The sequence below is a fragment of the Lissotriton helveticus genome, chromosome 5_1 (genome assembly GCF_964261635.1).
Source record: "Lissotriton helveticus chromosome 5_1, aLisHel1.1, whole genome shotgun sequence".
NCBI classification, from domain to species: Eukaryota; Metazoa; Chordata; class Amphibia; order Caudata; family Salamandridae; genus Lissotriton; species Lissotriton helveticus.
Window position 1 is genome coordinate 124,256,865 of NC_136065.1, and position 25,127 is coordinate 124,281,991.

The following is a 25,127-nucleotide window of genomic DNA, read 5'->3' on the forward strand; positions in this document are numbered from 1 at the left end:
CTAGACAAGAACAAGTTTCACAGACTTCTCAGCCACCCCAGAATGCACAACAGACAGTTCCAGCATCGCAGCCTATCGCTGCAACACAGCATGTTACACAACAGATGTACCAGTATGCACAGTCAGAGTACCCAGATTATCAGCCGTATTCATGAAACAGCCTAGAGAGGGAGGTAGGCTTGCCTCTCATCGAGATACCTGTAGATCAAGAGGGTCCCTATGTACATAGTCAAGTATTGGGGAAAGACAGAAAGTTTCTGATTGATACAGGGGCAAGTAGGACTACCATCAGTCATGACGAGGTTCCAGGGGCTCCGCTCTCAGGCTCTAGAAATGTTTCCCTTGGATTTTCAGGAAAGCCTATTGTTAATGAAATTTCGAAACCAGTTACTCTAGAAGTTGGTCCATTGTCCCGAACTACTGATTTGTTACTTACGAAATCTTGTCCAGAAAATTTGTTAGGCATTAAAACACTAAAAGAATTAGGAGCAGTCATATGCTGCTCCCCAGAAGGGGTCCGTTTGTTTTTGAGAGACTTCAAAGGTCATTATGTATTACGTGATTTTGATCCAAGATTATTGAATGTACCACAGCATTTATGGGCGCAAGGTCCAACTGATGTAGGTTGTATGCATATCACACCCCATCGTGTGACTCTAAAGCAAGGTGTAGTTTTACCACGAATCAGACAGTACAAATTGCCACCTGAGGCTGTAGCAGCCTTATCCAAGATTATTGACGAACTTATTGTTCAAGGAGTGGTTGTAGAAACTGACTCCAATATATGTAATTCTCCTATCATTCCAGTCCTGAAACGTACTGATCCAAATGCACCTCCAGTATATCGATTAGTGATTGACCTCCGAGAACTTAATAAATGTATCATACCTCAGTATCCAGTAGTCCCAGATATTTCATCCCTCTTGACAGCCATTGATTCTGAAGCTACGTTCTTCACAGTTATCGATCTCAAGAACGCATTTTTCAGTGTCCCCATTCACCCAGACAGCCAGTACCTTTTCGGTTTTTGTTTAAATGGAAGAAGCTATAAATTCACACGAGCTCCTCAAGGTTTCACAGAAAGCCCTAGCATTTATAGTCAAGCACTTAAAAGACAACTAGACAATATTCACATGCCAACTGACACTGCCCTGCTCCAGTATGTCGATGATCTACTGATCACAGCCCGTACTGTACGTGACTGCGAGCGTGCGTCACTTACGGTTCTGTATTTTCTGGCCGAGCAGGGGCACAAGGTGTCCCCTTCCAAATTACAATTCTGTGTCCAGCAAGTGGTCTACTTGGGACACTTACTGTCCAAGTGGGGTAGGCAGTTGACACCAGACCGTATCCAGTTAATAGCGAGTCTTCCACAGCCCAAGACACAGAAGGAGGTACGAGCTTTTATCGGCCTCACTTCTTACTGCAGACAATGGATTCCTCAGTATGTATTTCTAGCCAAGCCACTGATACAGTTAACGACACAGGAGGCAGCCGTATCGACTGTCCTCCCTTGGACCCAGGAACATACACTTGTATTCAATGAATTAAAGAAAGCCTTATGCCAAGCACCCGTTCTAGCAACACCGAACTACAGTAAGCCTTTTACACTTTTTGTTACAGAACGCGATGGTACTGCATTATCTGTTCTCACACAAGATCAAGCAGGACAATACAAGCCTTGTGCTTATTTTTCTAGCACATTAGATCCAGTAGCCCAGGCTCTGCCTGCGTGCCTCAAGTCGGTTGCAGCCACAGCTCTAGCTATCAGACAAAGTGATTCCATAGTGTTAGGACACTCCCTGACAGTACAAGTTCCACACTCCGTGGAAGTTCTTTTAAACAGAACCCAGACTCAGCACTTGACAATTGCACGTTTAACAGGTTATGAACTGACATTATTTCAGCCACACATAGAAATCAGACGCTGCAGCATTTTAAATCCAGCTACACTGTTACCGTCAGTTATTTCAAATCCTGCCACACATGACTGTGTGGAAGTTGTTAACACTATGACTAAGCCAAGACAAGATCTGACAGACATTGCATTACCTAATCCCGACCTGACACTTTATGTGGATGGTTCATGTATGAGAACAAGTACAGGAGAACTAGTAGCCGCGTATGCAGTGACTACTGACACCGAAGTTATAGAAACACATCGTATTGACACCCTGTCTGCTCAAGCAGCAGAGCTAGTCGCTCTGACCCAAGCCTGCATACGTGCCAAGAACCTGAAAGTAAACATATACACAGATTCACGTTATGCATTCGGAGTCGTACACGACTTTGGAGTGCTCTGGCAGGAGAGAGGTTTCATGACTTCTCATGGAACCAAGATCCAGCATGGTCTTCTTATTCAAGCTCTGTTAGATGCAATACATTTACCGACAGCTATTGCTATCATGAAGTGCAAGGCACATACGAAAGTCACTGACATCATTTCCCAAGGTAACGATCTAGCAGATCGAACAGCCAAGCTTACAGCTCAGATTCCAGACATTCCAGTTAACACGACACAGACACTCACTCCAGATCAGACTACTTGTATGACAGTTAAGGACCCTACACAAGATGTCATAGACATACAGTTACATGCTACTCCTGAAGAAATAAAGAAATGGTCCGAACAAGGAGGGGTCCAGACAGATCAAGGATGGTTGACGAAGGGAAAAGCCACATGGTTTCTCCCCGACTCTATGGTTCAAGTCATTATTAATACCGCACATAGTCCAGCACATCTAGGAGAAAAAGCTATGTTAGACAGTATTCAGAACCTTTGGTTCAACAAGCATTTACGAGCTGCAGCCAAGCAGAAAGTCCGTACCTGTATGATATGTTGTCAGTTCAATCCAGGTAAAAGTGTCCCGGTGGAACAAGGCGGATTCCAACCTCCTGACCACCCTTTTGAAGTCCTCCAGATGGATTATATTCAGATGGAGCGATGTCGAGGTTTCAAGTATGTCCTCGTAGTTGTATGCGCTTTGTCCAGGTGGACAGAAGCATATCCAGTTCCGGATTACACAGCTGCGACCACTGCCAGGCAGTTGGTTTGTGAGTTCTTTCCCCGCTATGGACTCCCTAGGGTCGTGTATTCAGATAACGGCCAGCCATTCTCATCTGAGCTCATGAAACATGTTTCCCTTCTGTTAGGGTACCAGTGGAAGTTCCATTGTGTGCGCCATCCTGAAGCAGCCGGTCTCGTAGAGAGACATAATCAGACTTTAAAAATCCGCATTGCAAAAGTATGTAGAGAAAAAGGTGTAGACTGGCTAGTAGCTCTGCCAGTTGCTCTGTTCTATATGAGGATGGTTGCACATTCCAGATCAGGTCTGTCCCCGTATGAGGTCGTATTCGGCCGCCCCCCAAACATGTGGGGTACACCTAGACCCCACAGTATTACAGATGTTTCCAGTAATATGCTGACAGATTACCTAGCTTCCTTGATGTCTGCCCTACACTCTTGTCGTTCACAGGTTGCCGCCGCATTTCCAGACAACACCGAGGTGAAACCGCATGAAGTCGTTCCCGGTGACCTCGTATTCGTCCGGAATTTTGATCGTTCAAGTCCGCTGGAGCCCCGTTGGAAGGAGCCTCGCATGGTGTTGTTGACAACAAGGACCGCTGTCAAACTTGAAGGCAGAAAGGGGTGGGTCCACCTGAGCCATATAAAGAAGTTCCATGGATTACGAGAAAAGACTTTTGCTAAGGACTGCCTTATTCCTAAAGACTGCCTAAAAACAGACTCTGAACTCAAAATTCCTCTATTAGAGAAAACTCCGCAGCAGGAGTATAAAGCAAAGTTGCGGTCTAGTAAGTCAGCCAGTTTAATTGTCTAAGTCCCTCTCGGGTGAAACGGTTAGACAGGTTCCTGACATGTATGAGATAGACCCACACAGTGAGAGAGTTAGTCAAAACTCTAAGAGATGTATCATCGTTCTATTCTTTTTATTGTTCCTCAGTCTTATGGTTACATGCATAAGTTATGCGTTACATTTATGTTTTCCTATTTCACATGTACATATGTTTTCTAATGTTACAGTAGAGCACACATTTAGTGATCTGCCTCCTCACGAGTTATCCTATCGTCTTGCTATGCGAAATAATACTTTTATCCGAATGTTGCATTATTCACACCAGACCAGCAATGCCACTAATTGTTGGGTGTGTGGTCGACTCCCCCCTTTCCAGACACAGAAGGGAGTTCTGCCACTCTTTCCCTATCCGTTTTCACATAATGGTTCGTGTGGAGCATGGTCCACGTTAACGTCATCCTCAACTGATATGTCCCTTCTGAATCGTACATGTTTCCCAGACAAGCAAGGTCTTTCCCATAGAACAGTGTTAGATCTAGAAAATGAAGTATATAATTTAGGTAATTATTCTTCGAATTTCATGGTCCTGAATGTTCAGTCCGATACTACTCCAGATTTGCCTGCCATTTCAGTACTACCAGTCAAAGGCGAATTATGTATCAGAAAGAATGGTTCCGCACATGTAGGACATAGTGATTGTACTACTACTGTTGAGTATAGTGACAGTGGGAAATCTATTTTCAAAGTCTCACGTCATTCTTATTTTGTTTGTGGTCAGACCGCATATGTTCGTCTGCCCCTCGATTGGGATGGAACCTGTTACATTGCCTTCCTACTGCCACCAGTTTTTCTAGCCCCATCTGATTATCACAGAAACACACATCTAGTACACGTTAGACATAGAAGGGAGACTGAGTCCCCAATTGTCGATCAAACTGAAACTGCTCTAGAACAGTATCAAGACTTCAATAAAGGTTTCTTTTTCTTTATAGGACCTGTCCAGAATAGTAAGTTAATACGTAGGCTAACCAGAACCCTTGAAGCAGTAGTGAATGAGACTACTTCCGCTCTAGGTAACTTAACTGAAGAACAATCTGCTATGCGTTTTGTTGTGCTCCAAAATCGTCTCGTTCTTGACGTCATACTGGCCGATAGAGGAGGAGCTTGTAGAGTCATCGGATCTAGTTGCTGCATTTTCATTCCTAATAACGCGCCGTCTGTTTATTCAGCTATAACCAGACTTCATAAAATTGCCCATCAGTTACACCAGAATCCAGGCACCTGGACATGGTCCGGTTGGCTCTGGAGTATTATATCTGCCTGGGGATGGAAAGTATTGTCATTCCTAGGTATAGCAGTAATGATCATATTCAGTTGCTGCCTCTGTTTACAATGTGGCCCTGCGATTTGCGGCATGTGTGCTACTTCTTGTATTCCTAGTCCTAAATCCCGTTCCAAGACAATTCGAGACGAGCAAATGATGCTATATGAACAGATAGATGGTATCATGAATATTGATGTTTCCTGATGGAAACGTAGGGCACAAGGAGGGAATGTGGAAAAGTAAATTTTGCCATGTTGTATGTGCCTACGTGTTCCCCATATTATGCTATATGTGCATGATCAATATGCATGTATACCCCTCTGATCGATTAAAGACGCAATTACAGTTGTGTCCATCTCTAGTATGCCAGTTTCCAGTCCTCGTGAAAGCAACGAGTATTCGGCCTAGGTTGCCACATTTTACAGTGTGCACGTTAACTCATTGAATTGTCCCCGTTTCTAGGCCTCAAAAGGGCCGGACACCAGATTCAGCTCCTGTCTCCTGGAACCCTCTCCGAGGAGCGATACAGCCCCCACCTGCATCCCTGACCCTTCGCTTACTTCATGCCTCGCAGTGCCCGGCCCGGCCTGGCTCTGCCTCCCAGTCTGCCAAGAGTATGTTATGTTTCTAGTTATCAGTCCAGCCCTCCTTCTCTGCATTCCTAAGCTACTGCATCGCATCAATAGTTTCCGTCATGGTCTAGCCTTTATGTCTCCATGTAAGAGAAATACTGTATTAATATTCATAGAATATTCCTCGTACACGCAATACATGTAGAATTATGCATGCATCAGTCCTAATGTCTAGTAGCCTTTGCCCTGATAACTTTTGGATTCTATCAATATGTACTCCAAACACCAGATACCAGATATGCCTTAGGTACATGTCGCTCTGACACTCCAGACTTTAGTCTCCTCTTCTAGCGCAGAAGTCATAGCCCCCAGTTCTCCCTGGTAACACGTCATTGCCCGTTTGCGCGCACCACTAGGTTAGAGGTCCCAGCTGCTCAGGTAGCCCCCTCCATGTTTCCGCCCCGTTTATGACACTTCTGTTACGTTTACATCACATGTCTATGTATACGCCCTGTACACGCCTTCTTGTTACATCATTTTGCCCTTATCTTTCGCGACTGATACGAGTCACGCCTATTGCTACGCCTACTGTATTGAATGTAATGCAATTGTTTTGATATATATACTATGAACTGTTACAAAAAGTTACCCAGTTTCCCTTGTCCCTTCCCTGGCAGCTGCCATCCCGTACTATTGCAGGCTGTCCTGTTCCTGTCCTTTATGCCTGATTAAAGCCTGTAGACTCAAGATACCTCGAATCCAGACTCTTATTTATTGAGCTATCTGTTTCATTCACTGTATTAAAAAATAGAACCGGTAATTAATTATTTATTTACCACACACCGACGACATCAGGTCCCTGCTCGACAACAGGGAAACTGCTGCCCTCATCCTCCTGGACCTCTCAGCAGCGCCTCAGCAACACTGGAATCCAAGGAGCGGCACTGGAGTGGATCATCTCGTTCCTCGCCGGAAGAACCCAGAGAGTCCGCCTCCCCCCGTTCCGATCCGCGGCCACCGAAGTCATCTGAGGCGTTCCGCAAGGATCCTCACTCAGCCCCACCCTCTTCAACGTCTACATGAGCCCTCTCGCAGCCATCGCTCGCCAACACAACCTTAACATCGTCTCCTATGCCGACGACACCCAGCTGATCCTCTCCCTCACCAACGACCCCGCCACCGCCAAAGCCAGCCTCCAGGAAGGAATGGAAGACGTCGCAGAATGGATGAAGATCAGCCGTCTGAAACTGAACTCAGACATGACGGAAGTCCTCATCCTCGGACCATCTCCTTCTGCATGGGACGACTCCTGGTGGCCCCCTGCCCTGGGCACCGCACCCAAGCCAACGGACCACGCACACAACCTGGGCTTCATCCTGGACTCCTCCCTCACGATGGTCAAGCAAGTCAACGCCGTCTCGTCCACCTGCTTCAACACCCTGCGCATGCTCCGAAAGATCTTCCGATGGATCCCCACCGAAACCAGGAAGACGGTCACCCAGGCCCTCGTCACCAGCCGTCTGGACTACAGGAACACCCTCTACGCTGGAACCACGGCCAAACTCCAGAAAAGACTCCAGCGCATTCAGAATGCCTCAGCACGACTCATCCTGGACATCCCTCGCCACAGCCACATCTCTGCCCACCTGAAAGACCTGCACTGGCTTCCCATAGCAAGAGGATCACGTTCAGACTCCTCACCCACGCACACAAGGCTCTCCACGACGCGGTCCCGAAGTACCTCAACAGCCGCCTCACCTTCTACACACCCACCCGCCAGCTTCGATCAGCCAGCCTCGCCCTCGCCGCCGTCCCACGATTCGGGAAATCCACCGTCGGAGGAAGATCCTTCTCCTACCTGGCAGCGAAGACATGGAACTCCCTCCCCACTCGCTTACGGCTGACCCCGGACCATCTCGCCTTCAGGAAACAACTCAAGACCTGGCTGTTCGAGCAGTAGCGACCCCCCCCCCCCTCAAGCGCCTTGAGACCCTTACGGGTGAGTAGCGCGCTATACAAATTTCTGTGATTGATTGATTGATAGGCTCATTAGGTGTTCTTGGCCTCTAATTAAATCCCCCTGCTCGACCCTGCCTATCATTTACCATCAGAAGATTAACTTGCTAGCCCTGACCAACAGTCTTCAGCAGAGTCGTCCAACGCTTGGCCCGAGCTTCCAGCTGCCGTGCAGCAGTTTGACACCTGGATCGGCTCGGGGTGCAGGCCTCTGTCAAACAGGGCATCGGCTCAATTAAGCGCGTCACTCCCTCCAAGCCCTGGTTTTCTCATGCTTTGAAAGAACTGAAGCTTAATTGCAAAAAGCTGGAGAGGTGCTGGAGACGCGCCCACTGCCCCACTGCTAAGGGGGCTCTACGTGCGGCTCAGAGGGTATACTATGATGCCATAAAATCAGCTAAGAGCGAGTTCTATGCAGGCAGGATCTCTAGGGCAAATAATAATAGCAAGGAAATCTTTTCGATTGTAAAAAGTTTTCTCTCCCCCTGTGCTGAACAACCTTTGGTTCCCTCTTCCGCCCAATGGTGTGAGGTTTTGTCCTCCTTTTTTATAGACAAAATCGTTGGGATCCAGGACAGCCTACGTGTTATTTGCCAGGATCAGAGTAACCAGGATATGCCTCCCTCCCGTCCCCCTCCCCCTAACTCTCCTGTTTTAAGGCATTCTCCTCTCCCACGGAGGCAGCTACTTTAGCTGTCCTCAAATCTATGAAATCTGGTTCCCCCACTGACCCTTGTCCGGCCCGCGTGTTAGGGGGTGTGGCGGAGGTGGTCTGCTCCGAGGTCGTAGAGATTATTAGCCTTTCATTCAGGACTGCCACAGTCCCTGACTGTTGGAAACAGGCCAAACTCCTGCCGCTTCTCAAAAAATCAGGACTAAACTCAGCTGTCCCAGCTAACTATCGCCCCATCTCTTTGCTACCAGCGCTGGCAAAAGTAACTGAGAAAATAGCATTCCGCCAGTTGAATGCCTTCGTGGAAGACTCTCATGCTCTTCATCCTGCTCAGTCTGGGTTTCGTTCTACCTATAGCACTGAGTCAGCATTAGTGGAAATCACTGAGGCTATAAGGGAGTGCCTGGACTGGGGCGGCAGAGCGGTTCTGATTATGTTAGACCTCTCTGCCTCTTTCGATACGGTACCCCATCAGCAGCTGATCTCGCGGTTGGCATCCATTGGCATTGCTGGTTCTGCATTGGAATGGCTGACTTCATTCTTGACCAATCGAACTCAGCAGGTGTGGATGCCCCCCTATGCTTCTTCGGCCAGGCTGCTTTCCACTAGGGTACCACAGGGGTCTACATTAAGCCCACTGTTATTCAACATCTATTTCACCCCCCTGACCTTCCTGGCCGAAGAATTAGGAGCAAAAATAATTGCCTACGCTGACGACACGCAGCTGTTGTTCACTTGGCCTGGCAGGGATCTGGATACCTCTGCGGTCCAGACTTGCCTCTCCTCAGTCTTTTCCTGGCTTGCTTTGGCCCAATTAAAATGTAATGAAAATAAATCAGAAATACTCCTCTATGGGCAGTCTCCCCCCAATTTTAGAGAATCGTTATGGCCATCTGACGTCCCCTTCCCCAGCGCTGCTGGTAAATCAGCAAAAAATCTAGGAGTTTGGTTTGGGGAAAATCTAAAATTTGAAGAGCATATTAAAAAGCTCACCTGTGGGTGTTTTGGGACTCAGAAAGCCCTCCATAGGTTTTTTCCCCTGTTGCCAAGGACGGCCATAGAGTCAGTGGCAAGGGCTCTCATTCTTTCCCGCCTCGATTATTCAAATGCCCTGTTCTCTGGCATTCCTGCCTACCTCATCAATCGTCTTCAAATTATACAAAACGCGGCGGCCAGACTCCTTTTCAATATGTCACGGCAGTCTAGTGTCCGTCAACATCTGTGTAGTCTACATTGGCTCCCTGTCAAACAAAGGGTTGTGTTTAAATCTCTGACTCTTGCGCATAGAGCCATTCACGACCAAGGGCCGGCGTACTTGAGGAGGCGTTTTGCCTGGTATTCACCTAGCCGTCCATTACGGTCCACTTCCCAACATCTGCTGGTTGTCCCTCGTTTTAAGCGTTCCCTCCTTGGTGGCCAGTCCATTACCGTTAAGGCAGCCACTGCCTGGAACACTCTCCCTCCTCCGCTTCGTGCTATCCAGGACCTCATTCTTTTTAAAAAATCACTTAAAACCCACCTTTTTAAACTTTCATTGTAATTACACCAGACATTTCTGCCTTTCTGCATTTCTACGCGCCAGGATACTCGTGAGTAATTGAGCGCGCTACAAAACCACCAATAATAATAATAATAATAATAATAGTAATAATAATAATAATGACGAAGAAGAGAAGGCATGCCCAGTTGTAACAATCTGAGCGTCATGGTCAGGACAGGACAAGCATCTGAAGCATCCAACTGTAGCTTGGACATTGCATGTGGTCTAGAAAAATATTAAAGAGGCACAAATAGACGCACAATGACACAATCTATGAGGGACTGACGTCATTAGAGCCACCTGCATCTCACAACGTCATTGCACAGTTATTATAATCTACTTCTAGCCACACATATTGCATTGATAATTTTGATAAATCCTATGAAACCTACAATCAGGTCCAAACTTTTGCTTCTATGATACCTGCTGCTTTTTGCATGACATAGCGCCTTCGACGGACCAGTAGCTCCTCTTATGCCACCCCCCCAGCGCCTTGGGAGGGGGGGGGTGATTAGTCGCGCTTTACAAGCCATTGATTGATTGACAACATTTTTCTTTCTGCTGTGCTACGCATCCTCTACCCAGGGTCTCGCAATACTTTGCAAACCGAGATTTAGGGTACAGCGGGCCTAACTGGGTCCCTGTATCTGGCCCAAACTCCATCGCTTTTGACCAAACTTGTGACTGTGTCCCTGTCCAGCACGGACGGATAATCACAGTTGCATTTTGAGCTTTTAGACACTGTTTTATCGAAATCTTTAAAGTTGCGTCTCTCTGGTCCTACTGATTGGATGTTTGTTGTTGGGGTGTCAAATAATTTGCACAATTTTATTCTATTTTTCTAAAATGGTGCGGGGTTTTCCACGTGTTGTGCTATCACTTTATTATTGTTTGAAGTACAACAGAAAGACTTTACACATTGCCTCCAAGTTATACCTGTCTGCGGTGTGCCAAGCTACCAGAGGGTTACGCCCAGGTTAATTTTATGTTTGCTGCTTGAGAAAGGTCTCACCCCTCATCAACCAGTGACCCAATTTCCAACAAAAGATGTGAAGGGAGTTCAGCTTATGCCCACTGAATTCTTGGCCTTTCAACTCTGACAGTAAACTAGTGTTGGTGCCACCTTTTAGACCAACCTCTCACACAACACTCCTGCATCGCACAGAGGTCCATCATATCCCCTCTACTATTCAACATCTACCTAAACCACTTGCCAATCCTGATTACATCCTTCAACCCAATCCATCCACAGAGAGGCATCTACACAATGAAAACACTACATTGCAGCTTCCCATACCTTGATTAATCTCCAAACTTGACTATGCCAACAGTCTATACCTTGGCGCACCTGCATCATATGCAAAATACAACTCAAACAAAATGCTGCTACAAGACTCCTTCTCTGCCTTCACCCAAGAGAACACATGACTCCAGTCTTGCAATCACTACACAGGCTACCTATAGCTAGAAGAGCAATGTTCAAGGCACTTTGCATTGTTCACAGAACCTCCAAGAAGAAGGACGACTATACTTACAAGCTAACTTCAAGCATTACAAACAAATCAGGACACTGGGCTCCAGGCTTGCACCACTCATCATACCACCTTACCATAAGAAATCCATAGGAGTCACTGCTTTCTCCGTATAAGCCACAAAGCTCTGGAACTCCCTACCAGGCGCATTCTTCGCATTCAGGAGCATGTAAACTTCAGAAGACAGTTGAAAACATGGCTATTTCAAAGACTACTAAAGCACCAGATATTCAGGTACCAGAACCTGGAAAGATAGTCGCACCCTCAAGCTCAGTCTTTAGCTCACAATCCACTGATTGAAAACAACTGAATGAGCAAACTACTTTCGATAAGCTGGTAAGTTAAGGAGGGCTGATTTATGCTTTGGTGGGGTATTATGTAGTCATGTAAGTCCATACATAACATTTCCGGCCCAAACTAATACTACTACCATAACCCACAGCTGTCAGCAGCCAACTGGAACATACTCCTCTTACGCTCACATAAGACATATTTCTACAAGGGTTATCCATCAAAGTACTGTGCAGCTAATAAACCATCACCAAATGAACAGGCATGGAATAACTGAAGAGCTCTGTCCATGACTGTGGGTCCAAATATCTATACACTATGGCAGCTACTTTGCATCTCACAATGACTTTCAGATATGAGAAGATAGTAGCAGTGCACATCCCATCAGATCTCTCCATTTCTCTCTCCCTCCAGTAATGCCACCTCTGCCCCAGACATTTATCCAAAGTGTCTGATTGGACAACTCAGTGCAGTAACCAGTGAAGCAGACTTTATCATCTGCAGCACCATAAAAGCACCTGCAGAGCTGTTCAAGGCTGCCAGTGTACTGAAAAACCACAAACTATGCATCTGTGTATCCCACAGGTCATTATCCACCGCATTGCTATGCGATGCATCTCGTAACACGATAACCGCACAAAGGTGGTCATCACACATGAGATGGAAACACTTCCCACATAGGATCACAAAACAAAGACAACACCCTTCCAACCATACGCTACTCTATATGGCGTAGCTTGCTGCCCATGTAGGTAAGAGCTTCAGTGCCAAACATAGGGGTAGTAAGTGCTATACAAATGTGCAATGCAATGCAGAATTTATCATTTGTGTATCCCCAACATTTTTTGATCTTATTAAAATCTTTTTTCAATCAGACTTCAGAATTATAAAACAGAATGTGCTTCATTAGTGCTTTTATAACTGCTGGTATATGTTGAATGATTTGCACAGTTTATTTACATTTACATTTTTTGTGAAACAATCAGTTAGTTTTAAATTGATGAAAAGTACTTTTTTATGGCTGAAGCCGAATAGACGTTTATTGACTGAATGAATTAGAAACAAATTGACCTCATACTATATTTCTTTTCGCACTCCCTGTATGGAAGGCCACTGAAATTGTGTGATTTGTGCCATTTTCCTCATACCTATGACGTTGCGAGGGGCGTGGCTTGGCTCCAGACAATATGGCTGCAAGTTAACCAAGCTTCGTTGAGCCAGATGTTGCAGATCCACCATCTGTCCTGAAATCCGTCCCAATTGGCATTCCAGAACCTAACTGTGTGCCCTGGGGGTAAGCTTGACCCCCCTGTAGTAAATGTTGACCCACCCCGTGCATCTCTGGGACGGACCGCCCTAGATTGATCTCTAGCGTGACAGCGGACGTGGATGGGAAGCAGGCCGGGGCGTCATCCCTGGGAACAATGCAGCAGCAACAGAAAAGCTGGGGTGAGTTATGCCCGACCCCCGCAGACAACTCAGCACCAGATGAAACACCAGGAGGAAGGTAGCATGACCGGCGTGGACAGAGGCCCAGGGATGGGAGCGCTATGTGCGCACATTGGTAGCCTGGCCTCACCTTACCTGGTCGACAGACAAAATGATACTATCAGACCCCTGCCGTAGGAGGGCACACAACTATGGCACCAACTGCAGCCCTGGGGTCGGTTAATGGGGGCCCGACGCCTTTGAAGATGGCCTGTGGGATACCCCGGAAATCAAGGAGAAGAGCCAGGGGCAGTGGACGGGCCCTGGACTCGCTCCGTGGACTGTTGAGTGGCCTCACCATCAAGCCTCACTCCCTTCATTGATCGTGTGGGAGGGCAGGAATCGCTAGCCACTATTGGGGGTGCACTTGGACCCTGTATCGTCCCAGTCATAGGAGGGCACACAACAAGGACAGCAAGAGGCCATACAAAAGGTTAGATCAACACAAGCCTACAGCTTGTTACCTTGTCACTGCTGCCTATGAGACGATTGAACTGGGGACGCGGAGCGAAGGCTGGGTTGAGTGCCCTGGTGCGCCCTCTGCATGACCCGAGCCCTCCCTTAGTGATTCGGGGTGGCCGGGGGGTGTATTCCTGGAATGACAGCCCAACTGAAAGCCACGAGGCATAGCAAGCATGGCCGTGGAAGAAAAGAGACAGAAAAGAGAATGGGTTCTTTCAGTGATCTCACTGAGGAGACCAAGGGATTCCAGAGGCGGGAGTGGGACCGGTCAGCGGTGGCATGCCTTGGTCTGCATCGACTGCCTGTTGCACCAGTGGCTGCACCAGGGATCATGGTGAAACCTAAGGGTCAGATGCCATTACAAACCAACAAGATGGATAAATACGCTGTCCCTAGGAAGATCGGAGAAGGGGCCGGACCAGTTGGGGGCATAAGCGCAATTACAGCGGCCATTTAGGACCTCAAATCCCTGCTCGAACCCAAAAAGATGCTTTAACAATTGATGTGTGCCTCCTGCAGGCAAGCTTCTAGAAAATATCCGACAAGGTTAAATCCACCGAGTCCAACATCCACACTCTCCAGACTACTTCAAAGTCACTGGAGTAACAGGTGCACACCTCTATGAAGCAACAAGAACTCCTTCCGGCCAGGGTCAAGGACCCGGAGGGCAGGGCCCAGAGTAAAAACCTTAGAGTGGTAGGGGGTTCAGAGGGTCTGAGTCTGGATCTCTTTGTTGAAGATTTGATAACTAACTTTCTGAGTACTAAATGCCTATCAAAATTCTTATCTGTTGAACGTGCATATAGGGCGCTTGTGCCTTCGCCAAAGCTGGGAGCCCCTTCCCGCTCCATTATCACCAGGATCTTCAACCATCGGGACCCGGACACTATACTTCAGGTGGCTTACTCTCAAGAGAACCTGAAGTATGAGAACACAACTGTGCCATTCTTTCTGGACTTCAGTCTACAAGTACAACGTCAGCGATGCAACTTTGAGGAGGTCAAGAGGGCGCTCTGTGAGAAGGACTTGAAATACATGATGCTTTTCCCAGCAAAACGTTGTGTGGTAGCAGAGGGGAAATCCTGGTTCTACACCTCACCAATGGAGGTAAGAGAGCGGCTGGACGGCTGGCGCACTTCGGGCGGCAGTGACCCCGGGGGTGGGTAAGGCCAACCGCAGGACAGTAACAGAGGCAACTCCTCAGTACAAGACGACAGCCAGCAAGTTGATGGGACAGCCTCAGAGGGCTCTAACGAGAGATGATCAAGCTAGGAGCAAGTACCAAACTGCACGTTTTCTAGTGTGAGTTAACTGATGTAACTGATGAGGGGGTGCGGTTAAGAGGCACCGGGAAGGGCTTGGAGTCTTGTATTCATATTTGGAAGTCAGGGGACAGGTGACTGGGTAAAATCAGCAAGTTCTAGATACATTTGGGCCATTGGTACTTCATTCGACCTCACAAGGGTCTGCACGTATTTTGGGTATGGTAGAATATAAAGGCAGAGCAGCCAACCCACAATACAGTCAGTGTTTAATTTGGGGCAACAGGCACTCTGCAAATTGGGTTGTTGGGCAGTTTCAGACCCACAGTTCAGGGTAGGAGGGAGGGGGTGTTGCTGGGTTCTTTCTGTTTGAGTTTAATATTTTCATAGTTGCAAGGTCTACAATTATAGCTAGGATTCCTGAACGGGTCAAGGGGGGGAAGCAGCCAGACTGTGAGGGTGGGGGCAGGCTTAGGATTGAGCAACACAGCTGAATGTTAATGGGAACACAAGCACACTCTGATTTGAAGATTCTGTCCTGGAATGAGAATGGCCTGGGCTCCAGGGTTAAGCGCACTTTGGCGCTACAGTATATTAAACAGTACAAAAGGGGGTGGTGGTGGACGGAGCATCTGAACCAATCAAACACTCACACCCAGTCAACAGATCTGGGTTTAACCCATCACCGTTCTTTAGCCCACTCTGCCACCCCAGTTCAGACATGGCCATGTGCAAATCAGTCTGACCCTGTGCCTCATGGGAACAGTCCAGCCCGAACTACCAAGCCATGCCTTCCCTGGACCGGATTCAAGCTTCCTAGGACCAGTTTCTGGCATTACAGCCGTCTTCAGCCAGGCTTGCTTGAATCCAGTGGCAAAGTGAGCAAGGGACTCACGTCTGAGCATACCCTGCCAACTTATGGTGGCCAAAGCGGTACAAAAGGGGGTGATGATGGGCGGAGCATCTGAACGAATCAAACACTCACATCCAGTCAACATATCTGGGTTTAATCCATCACCGTTCTTTAGCCCACTCTGCCACCCCAGTTCAGACATGGCCATGTGCAAATCAGTCTGACCCTGTGCCTCATGGGAACAGTCCAGCCCGAACTGCCAAGCCATGCCTTCCCTGGACCGGATTCAAGCTTCCTAGGACCCGTTCTGGCATTACAGCCGTCTTCAGCCAGGCGTGCTTGAATCCAGTGGCAAAGTGAGCAAGGGACTCACGTCTGAGCATACCCTGCCACCTTATGGTGGCCAAAGCGGTACAAATGATTGTGGTATTGGACGGAGCATCTGAACCAATCAAACACTCACACCCAGTCAACAGATCTGGGTCCATCACCGTTCTTTAGCCCACTCTGCCACCCCAGTTCAGACATGGCCATGTGCAAATCAGTCTGACCCTGTGCCTCCTGGGAACAGTCCAGCCCGAACTGCCAAGCCATGCCTTCCCTGGACCGGATTCAAGCTTCCTAGGACCGGTTTCTGGCATTACAGCCGTCTTCAGCCAGGCTTGCTTGAATCCAGTGGCAAAGTGAGCAAGGGACTCATGTCTGAGCATACCCTGCCAACTTATGGTGGCCAAAGCGGTACAAAAGTGGGTGGTGATGGGCGGAGCATCTGAACCAATCAAACACTCACACCCAGTCAACAGATCTGGGTTTAATCCATCACGATTGCAAGCCCTTGCAAGCCCTGGCAGCACAGACATGGATTTATGATGTGGGTGACAAGGCCAGTAAGTTGATCGCATGGCTGGACAAGAGAGACAGGGACAGATGCTGGGTCACTGAGAAACATGATCGGGGGTGCATGTCAGAGTGAGTGATATAGCATAAACGTTTGCAAAGTACTATGAGAGCATATACTCTTCAGGGACCCGCAGGACGTAGGATGACTGTACCGATTCCCTGAAAGATTTGACACAGGACGTCATCTCAGAAGAGGACAGGGAGGCACTGGAACAAGACCTAATGGTAGAAGAGTTAGAAAGGGCCATCTGAGGGTTACAGTCGGACAAGGCAGCGGGGCCTAGCGGCCTACTGGTTGAACTATTCAAATGTGTGGCACTCAAAATCGCACCTAATCTTCTTAATATGTTACAGGCAGCATAGAAGGACGGGGTCCTTCCAGAAGATCAGAGAACAGTTACAATCGTGGTTCTTCTGACGAAGTGCAAACCACCCATGGTCTGTGGCTCGTACCGGCCTAAATCATTACTTAACATGGAGGCGAAGGTGTTGGCCAAAGTGTTGGAAAATAGACTGATGAGGGTCATAGCCTCAGTCATTCATTCTGACCAGTCCGGCTTTATGCCACGTTGGAGTGCCCGTCTAATCCTGAGGTGCCTATTTTGGGGGATCAGCCATGGGAGGAAAGAATCTATATCTATGTCGACGACACCTTACTCTATGCTTCGCGGCCCTGATCCTCTGTTCATAGACTTTTACACATCCTTGACCTCTTCAAGAGTTACTACGGTTATCAAATCCACTGGGATAAATCTCTGATCTTCCCGCTAACGGGAGGGACCCTCTACCCTTTCACCAGGTTTCCCCACACCAGTGGCAACACGGGGATCCCGCTACCTCAGAATTTTTATCACTCGATCGCGCAGGGCTTCCTTAAACAGAAGCTTTTCGTTCAGTTGGAGCATCTCCAAGCGGACTTGGCCCACTGTAGGGTACTACCGAACTCTTTGATGGACAGGGCTGTCCTTTTTAAAATGATGGCCCTGTCACGTATGCTATATTTCCTCCAAAATACCTGTATAAAGTGCCAGAAAATGTCTTCACTAGGGTTAACAGAGAACTTTGCATACTTCTCTGGATTGGAGGCAGCTCACGTATATCCCCAGAAAGCTGCAGAGGGGGTGTTCGAGGGAGTATTGGTGTTTCCAGACCTTTGTGCATACTACTGGGCCACAAGGTTGATGGTGATCAACAAGTGGGTATTCTGGGATAGGGAGGAACCAGTCTATAGGGTCGACCATGATACCATGGGTAATCGGGGATACCCTGCCATTCTGTATACTAAGAAAAAGATGGATACACTTCCGAGCCATACTCGGGCAGTGGTGGCAGCATGGCATGATGTCAACAGTTACTTGGGATGGGAAGGCAAATTAACCGCCATGACCCCACAATGGGACCGTGATCACCTGGTTAAGTAAAGAAACTGAGAAGTCTTATCAGGTGGAATCTGACAGGGATAAACTAGCGGACGTCTGGAGGAGGACCCCGAAACCGGTCCCAGGATGCATTTTTTCTGGTCCAGGGAAGACTTGGCTTGGCAGTTCGGTCTGGACTGTTCCCATGAGGAACGTGTCAAGACTGATTTGCATATAGCTGGGTCTGAACTGGGGTGAGCTAAAGAATGATGATGGATTCAACCCAGATCTGTGACTGGGGGTGAGTGTCTGAAATGTTTCAGCACTCCGTCCATCATCTCTTTGTTAAGGGAAATTACCCCACTACGGGACAGTGATCACCTTAGTGAAGTAAAGAAATTGAGAAGTCTTATCAGGTGGAGTCTGAGAGGGATAGATAAACTAGGGGCCTGTAGGTGGAATATAATATGGCACAGGAGGAGGGATTACAGTACCTACAATTGTGGCATGCTTTGAGGTGTCGCCTACCCGAGGGGACACAATTTCCAGAATACTCGTCCATGGAAGACCGACTGTTGCTGGACCAAATGCCGGTCAAAGCGCTCTCCATGGTCTACCGAAAGTTAGTGAATAACTCACTGTATCTCCTCTGCTCATTACGGGAAGCCTGGAAGAGCGATTTAGGGCTCATAAAGGACGACAACTGGGGAGAGGCCATCCAAAGCAATAGGGAAATAGCCATAAGGGCTCTCTTCCATCTTAAACAACTGCATATATTACACAGATCTTACTATTGTGGAGAAGTGTGGCTCAGGGGTTAGAGGCAGCAGACCCGGAAGCTGAGATCGGTCCTGGACCAGGGTTCATTTCCCTGCCTCGGCGGGTCTTGGGCTAAAAATTCCACGGACTCGATTATTCTCGCCCCGGTGCCTCCTCAACTCACGGGTTCACACTCTGCGACTCTGGGCAATAGCTTGCTTAATCTCCACAACGGCCCCTCGCGGCGGGATGCCTGACTTTCACCTTGTGGATACCCTGCTATCTCACAGGGGAATACCAGGAAGGGTTCCCTAAGCAAGCGCTGGGAAACCCACTGCGGGTAGCTGTGCGCTATATAAGCTCAACTACATTTACATTTACATTTACATATTCTCAATCTAGAATACACCGCATGGGATGAAACGATTTGGCCCAGTACATTCGGGGTTGCAGAGCGTTGGGCACCTTTTTCCACATACTGTGGGAATGCCCTGAGATCCAGGGCTACAGGAGGGTGATCACTGCAGTCATGACTGTGGTTAGGGCGTGGTGGTATCACTAGAGGTTAGATGGCTGATATTGGGTATTTCCAGGGAAGAGAGGTGGCCCAGATACCTCAGACTATAGTTGACCAGCTGGGGTGGCTACGTGAAACATTGCTAAACCATGGGGAGCAAATAGACCTCTCAGATATCCAGGACGGGAAGTAAGAATTAGAGTGCTGTCAACTGGTGAAACGCAAGGTCTACCGGAGCCGGGGTTGTCCGCGCAAGTATGATGAGAAAGAATGCGGCAACTGAACACAATATATGGGGACCTGATGAGGGCGGGCTGGGGTTTAAGGAGGAATGGGAAACATCTCTTGCTGAACCTGCTCAGGGTAGGATTGAGCACATGCAGCAATGTATGTTTACTACATTTTGCATGGCAATCACAACCGTGGATGGATGTAGGCTGTAACTCCCACTGATGTATGTCGTTAGCACGATGCTATCACAACGCATGCCTTTACCACGCAACTTTTACAACGCAAGTCGTTACAACGACTTGCGTTGGGGGGCGCTGGATAGTGGATAGTTTAATTTACTATTCCAACTCCAGTCCCCGTGGATAGTAGGGAAGGTGTTGGATAGTAATTTAAACAATTCCCTATCCTAGAACGCCCCCAGCGCAAGTCGTTGTAACAACTTGCGTTGTAAAAGTTGCGTGGTAAAGGTAGTTTGTTGTAAAAGTTGCGTTGTAAACGCTGTTCACCAACTCCCACAATTGACCTGTGCTTTGAATTTCATATTTGACATGTATTGCTGTATACTGAGCAACCTTTGAATAAAAATATTTATTAAAAAATAAACAATTACTTTGCCACAATCATCTGCTGCAGAATTGACAGATTGTAACAAAAAACTAATTTTGTTTCTATTTAACCCAGATCAAAAGTTACGTTAAAACGCTGCAACATGTGCTGCCGGACAGTGGAAGGTCCTTCGCAAAGGTTGACTGGTCACCTTTCAATTATTTATAGCTGTATTTGGAACTGGTACTAATAAAGTGAAACCTTTGCCGTGCCGTGACAGCGCTAACGTAAAAAGTATTAAAAAAAGAAGTGATACTATCACATAATGCGCCACATTAAGCTGCATAATTTGTGTTTTCTTGCCACATAATTTATTCAAAATGTAGGCCTCCCCTCTTGCATAATTCCAGTGGCCCTGTCTGTACCCCAATGAGATTGCTACATAGATCACTTTACAAAATCCTCTCACTTTTTCAGTCAAAGAAAGAAAAGTAAACAACATCTCCACGTAATTTGTCAGAAGACACAGCCCAACATTTTACTTGCCTTGGAACATGCAGCAAATCTAAAAAGATAACATCAAATGTTAAAGCCATTGTTATGGCTCATTCATTTACCGTCAGAAGTCACGCCCCTTTAAATACTGGGCCAGCTGCCTCGGTCATTTGGGGGAGGGCAAAGGTAAATATGAGCTGGTCTGTGCCTCAAATCCCCCCCACCCCCCCTGGCTAGTGTTGCCGGGTGGGAGAGGCGACCACGGAAATGACTTGGGTTTAGCAGCTACACACCCTTTACATATCTTTTACAGTGCTGGCTGTACAAATCCATACCTTCTAGGCACGTGGGTTCGTAGTCCAAGGTTTTGGTCTTGCAGCGGACGCCCTCCCCGGAGCCATCGATCCAGACATAGGTGACCAGTACCTGACCCCTCTGGGGGAGTTTCATGTACCGCTCCCGGACACACTTGTTCAGGTGGGAGCTGTGAGAAACCGACATGGTGACAGGTCTGCAAAGAGAGAGAAAAAAGACGCGTGAGGCGGCCAGCGACAAGACGACAAGCCCACCTGCACCCAAAGCAGAGAACGCAGACCGGAGGCACTCCGAGGGCAGGATATATTTGACCGAGGCCGCTCTGGTCGGCCGAAACGCGTCATAGTGGAAGATCAATAAAACAACATTGTTACACTGCAGAAGGTGTCCGCTTCGATCTTTTCGAGAAAATAGATTGCATGTGGATATATATATATGTGTGTGTGTGTATGGGTGTGTGTGGCTTCCTTTGTGCAGGGATAGATAGATAGATAGATAGATAGATAGATAGATAGATAGATAGATAGATAGATAGATAGATAGATAGATAGATAGATAGATAGATAGATAGATAGATAGATAGATAGATAGATAGATAGATAGATAGATAGATAGATAGATTGATTGATTGATAGATAGATACTAGATAGATAGATAGATAGATTGCCATATGCAAATACCCAATTTGAATTTGCCAGGAGCCTAACACAAAGAACAGCCATTATGCAAGCCCAAGGCAATCTCCTAACACCGGCCCTGCAGACGGCCTCCACCTGCACACCTCCCTCACCAGAACCGATGCCCACTTGCCCAATCCAGCCCGAGTGAAGCTGTATTCACAGACCAACCGGTATGGAGCCCAGTCTCACCGTCCAACCAGCAGCTGTCCTACCTCACATACACTGAGCCCTTCAAGGGCCGGCTGGAGCTGAGCCATCACTAGTCGAGCCAGGGGGTGGGTGTCTAACAAACTTTCCCTTAGAGACTCACTAGCATTGTGAATTCTGTTACAAGCGTTCTACTTTCACCAGATAAAGTCGCGTGACAGTGAACCATGCCTGCGGAGGTTGAGGGACGAGGCTCCTTCAAGTTTCCAGTATTTAAACACGTCGTGTCCTCCCCTCCCCAACATCCTGACAGTCCAGACAACAACACCCCTTGTAGGCCCCAAAAAGACCAGAGCACTCCATCTCTCGTGTGTATCAGCTCCTCAGACCCGTACAACTCCCGGCTCTTCCTCACACTCACTGGGTTGCTCCTGGCAGCTCGGCTCCTGACGCCTCTGTTGTTTAGGTGGATGAGCCGCTGATACCGGCTTCAGGGGAGCTTGTAGCTGGCCTAACCCCTCCCACTTGCAAACGAAGGGCACCGGATAAAGAGAGCCCTCCCCCCAAAAAAGCCCAGAGGCACCCTAACAAGGATATCGTGCTTTGTTTACTCAGTAAGTTTTAGACCGCAGGTTTACTAGGAAACTTGGAAACTTGAGTTTAATAAATGAATAGATCAGAACTGTGGGCCTCAGGCCTGGCCACACCCACAGTGCACCTGTGTGTCATACAGTAGCCTCATATTAGGAGCTGATATCAATCAATCACTATATTTGTAAAGCGCGCTATATACCCACGAGGGTCTCAAGGCGCTGAGTGTGGGGGGGGGGGGGGCTGCTACTGCTCAAAGAGCCAGGTCTTGAGGAGTCTTCTGAAGGTGAGGAGGTCCTGGATCTGCCGTAGGTGGGTGGGGAGGGTGTTCCAGGTCTTGGCGACGAGGAAGGAGAATGATCTGCCGCCGTAGGTCGTCCGGTGGATGCGGGGGACTGCGGCGAGGTTGGCTGAGCGGAGCTGGCGGGTAGGGGTGTAGAAGCTGAATCGGTCGTTGAGGTAGGCTGGTCTGGTGTTGTGGAGGGCTTTGTGTGTGTGGGTGAGTAATTTGAAGGTGATCCTCTTTTCGACCGGGGAGCCAGAGAAGATCTCTCAGGTGGGGGGTGATGTGAGTGCGGCGAGGGATGTTGAGGATCAGTCAGGCGGAGGCGTTCTGGATGCGTTGCAGTCGTCGCAGGTGTTTGGCCGGGATGCCTGCATAGAGTGTGTTGCCGTAGTCTAGCTTGCTGCTGATGAGGGCCTGAGTCACAGTCCTTCTTGTTCCGGTGGGGATCCACTTGTAGATCCTGTGGAGCATGCGGAGTGTGTTGTAGCAGAATGAGGAGACGGCGTTGACCTGTTTTGACATGGTGAGGGAGGAGTCGAGGATGATTCCCAGGTTGCGTGCGTGGTCGGTGGGAGTAGGTGATGTTCCTAGCATGGTAGGCCATCAGGTGTCGTCCCAGGCTGAGGGTGTGGGCAGAGGATGAGGACCTCCGTCTTGTCCGAGTTCAGCTTCAGTCGGCTGTTCCTCATCCATTCGGCGACTGCTTTCAATCCCTCGTGGAGGTTGGTTTTGGCAGTGGTCGAGTCCTTGGTGAGGGAAAGGATCAGTTGGGTGTCATCTGCGTAGGAGATAATGTTGAGGTCGTGTTGGCGAGGGGGGCCATGTAGATGTTGAACAGCGTCGGGCTGAGGGAAGATCCCTGGGGTACGCCGCAGATGATGGAGGTGGCTTCGGAGCGGAAGGGGGGAGGTGCACGCTCTGTGTTCTGCCGGCGAGTAAGGATGTAATCCAGTCCAGGGCCATTTTCTTGGATACCTGCTTCTTGGAGGCGTGCTTTTAGTGTGCGGTGGCAGACTGTGTCAAAGGCGGCTGATAGGTCCAGGAGGATGAGGTCCAAAGTTTCTCTGTTGTCTAATTGAGTCCTGATGTCGTCTGTGGCTGCGATGAGGGCTGTCTCGGTGCTGTGGTTCCTTCAGAATCCAGACTGGGATGGATCAAGGATGTTGTTGTCCTCGAGGTAGTGGGTCAGCTGCGCGTTGATGACTTTCTCGATGACCTTTGCCAAGAACGGGAGCAGGGAGATGGGCCGGAAGTACTTGAGGTCCTTGGGATCCGCATTGGGTTTCTTCAGGAGGGCGTTGATTTCGGCGTGCTTCCAGCTCTCTGGGAAGGTGGCAGTCTCCAGGGAGATGTTGATAATGTTCTGTAGTTGGGGGGCAATGGCAGTGTCAGCTTTGTTGAAGATGTGGTGTGGGCAGGGGTCTGCTGGTGATCCTGAGTGAATGGAGTTCATGGTCTTGCGTGTTTCATTGACGGTGACTTTGGTCCAGGAGGCCAGGTGGTTGCCGTGGGTGGTGTTCGCTGGGGCAGTGGAGTCCAGTGTGGTAGGGGCGGTTGTGTTGTGGAAGCTGGCGTGGATGTCAGCAATTTTCCGGTAGAAGAAGCTGGCCAGTGAGTCACACAGTTCTTGAGATGGCGGGATGTCGTTTGCGTTGGCGCTGGGGTTGGAGAGTTCCTTCACAATGCTGAAGAGCTCTTTACTGTTGTGTGCGTTGTTTTCTAGGCGGCTTTTGAAGGACACTCTCTTGGCTAGTCTGATGAGGTGGTGATGTCCGTGAGAGGCGTCCTTGTGGGCTGCGCGGTTGTCTAGTGTTCGTTCGTGTAGCCATTTCTTTTCCAGTTTACGACACGTCCGTTTGGAGGACTGAAGTTCTTCTATGAACCAGGTGGCTTTCTTGCTGGTGCGGCTGTTGGGTGGTTTCTTGAGTGGGGCGAGAGTGTTGGCGTAGTTTTTGATCCATTGGTTGAGGTTGCGTGCGGCGGGGTCTGGGTCCGTGGTGTCGATGGGAGGGTTCTGGGCAAGGGAGGCAGACAGCTAGTCCTTGGTGACTTTGCTCCAGCACCGGCCGGGTAGCTGTTGGGTGCAGTGGTGCGTGGTGGGTTTCTTGTAGGTGAAGTGGATGCATCGGAGGTCGCTCCAGTGGAGTTCGGTGGTGTGGTTGAAAGTGACGTTTGGGCTTGTGGAGAAGATAGGGTCAAGCATGTGGCCAGCGGCCTGCGTTGGAGCCGTAATGAGTTGTCGATCATGGTGGTGGAAATTGTGTCATTGTTGTTCTCGAGGTGGAAGTTCAAGTCCCCGATGAGGATGTAGTCCATGGAGGCGAGTGCGTGGGAGCTGGCGAGGTCGGCGCGGGAGTTGCTGAACTGAGGCTGGGGTCCAGGTGGTCTGTAGATGAGTGTTCCTCTGAGGGTGGTGTTTGGGTCGGTGTGGATCCGGAAGTGCAAGTGTTCGGCGGTACTGAGGGTGTCATCTG

The 25,127-nt window shown here is 48.6% G+C and overlaps 1 protein-coding gene across 1 annotated transcript in view; it reads right to left on the reverse strand.

The window, feature by feature from the left end:
• LOC144753013 (glutamine synthetase-like) overlaps positions 1-21,139 on the reverse strand; it is a 73,933-nt gene extending 52,794 nt beyond the window's left edge. The window contains exon 1 of the mRNA XM_078640820.1: positions 20,970-21,139. Coding sequence (XP_078496946.1) covers positions 20,970-21,135 — 166 coding nt within the window. The 5' untranslated portion in view covers positions 21,136-21,139. The remainder of the gene's footprint in view (positions 1-20,969) is intronic.
• Positions 21,140-25,127: the final 3,988 nt, after the last annotated feature.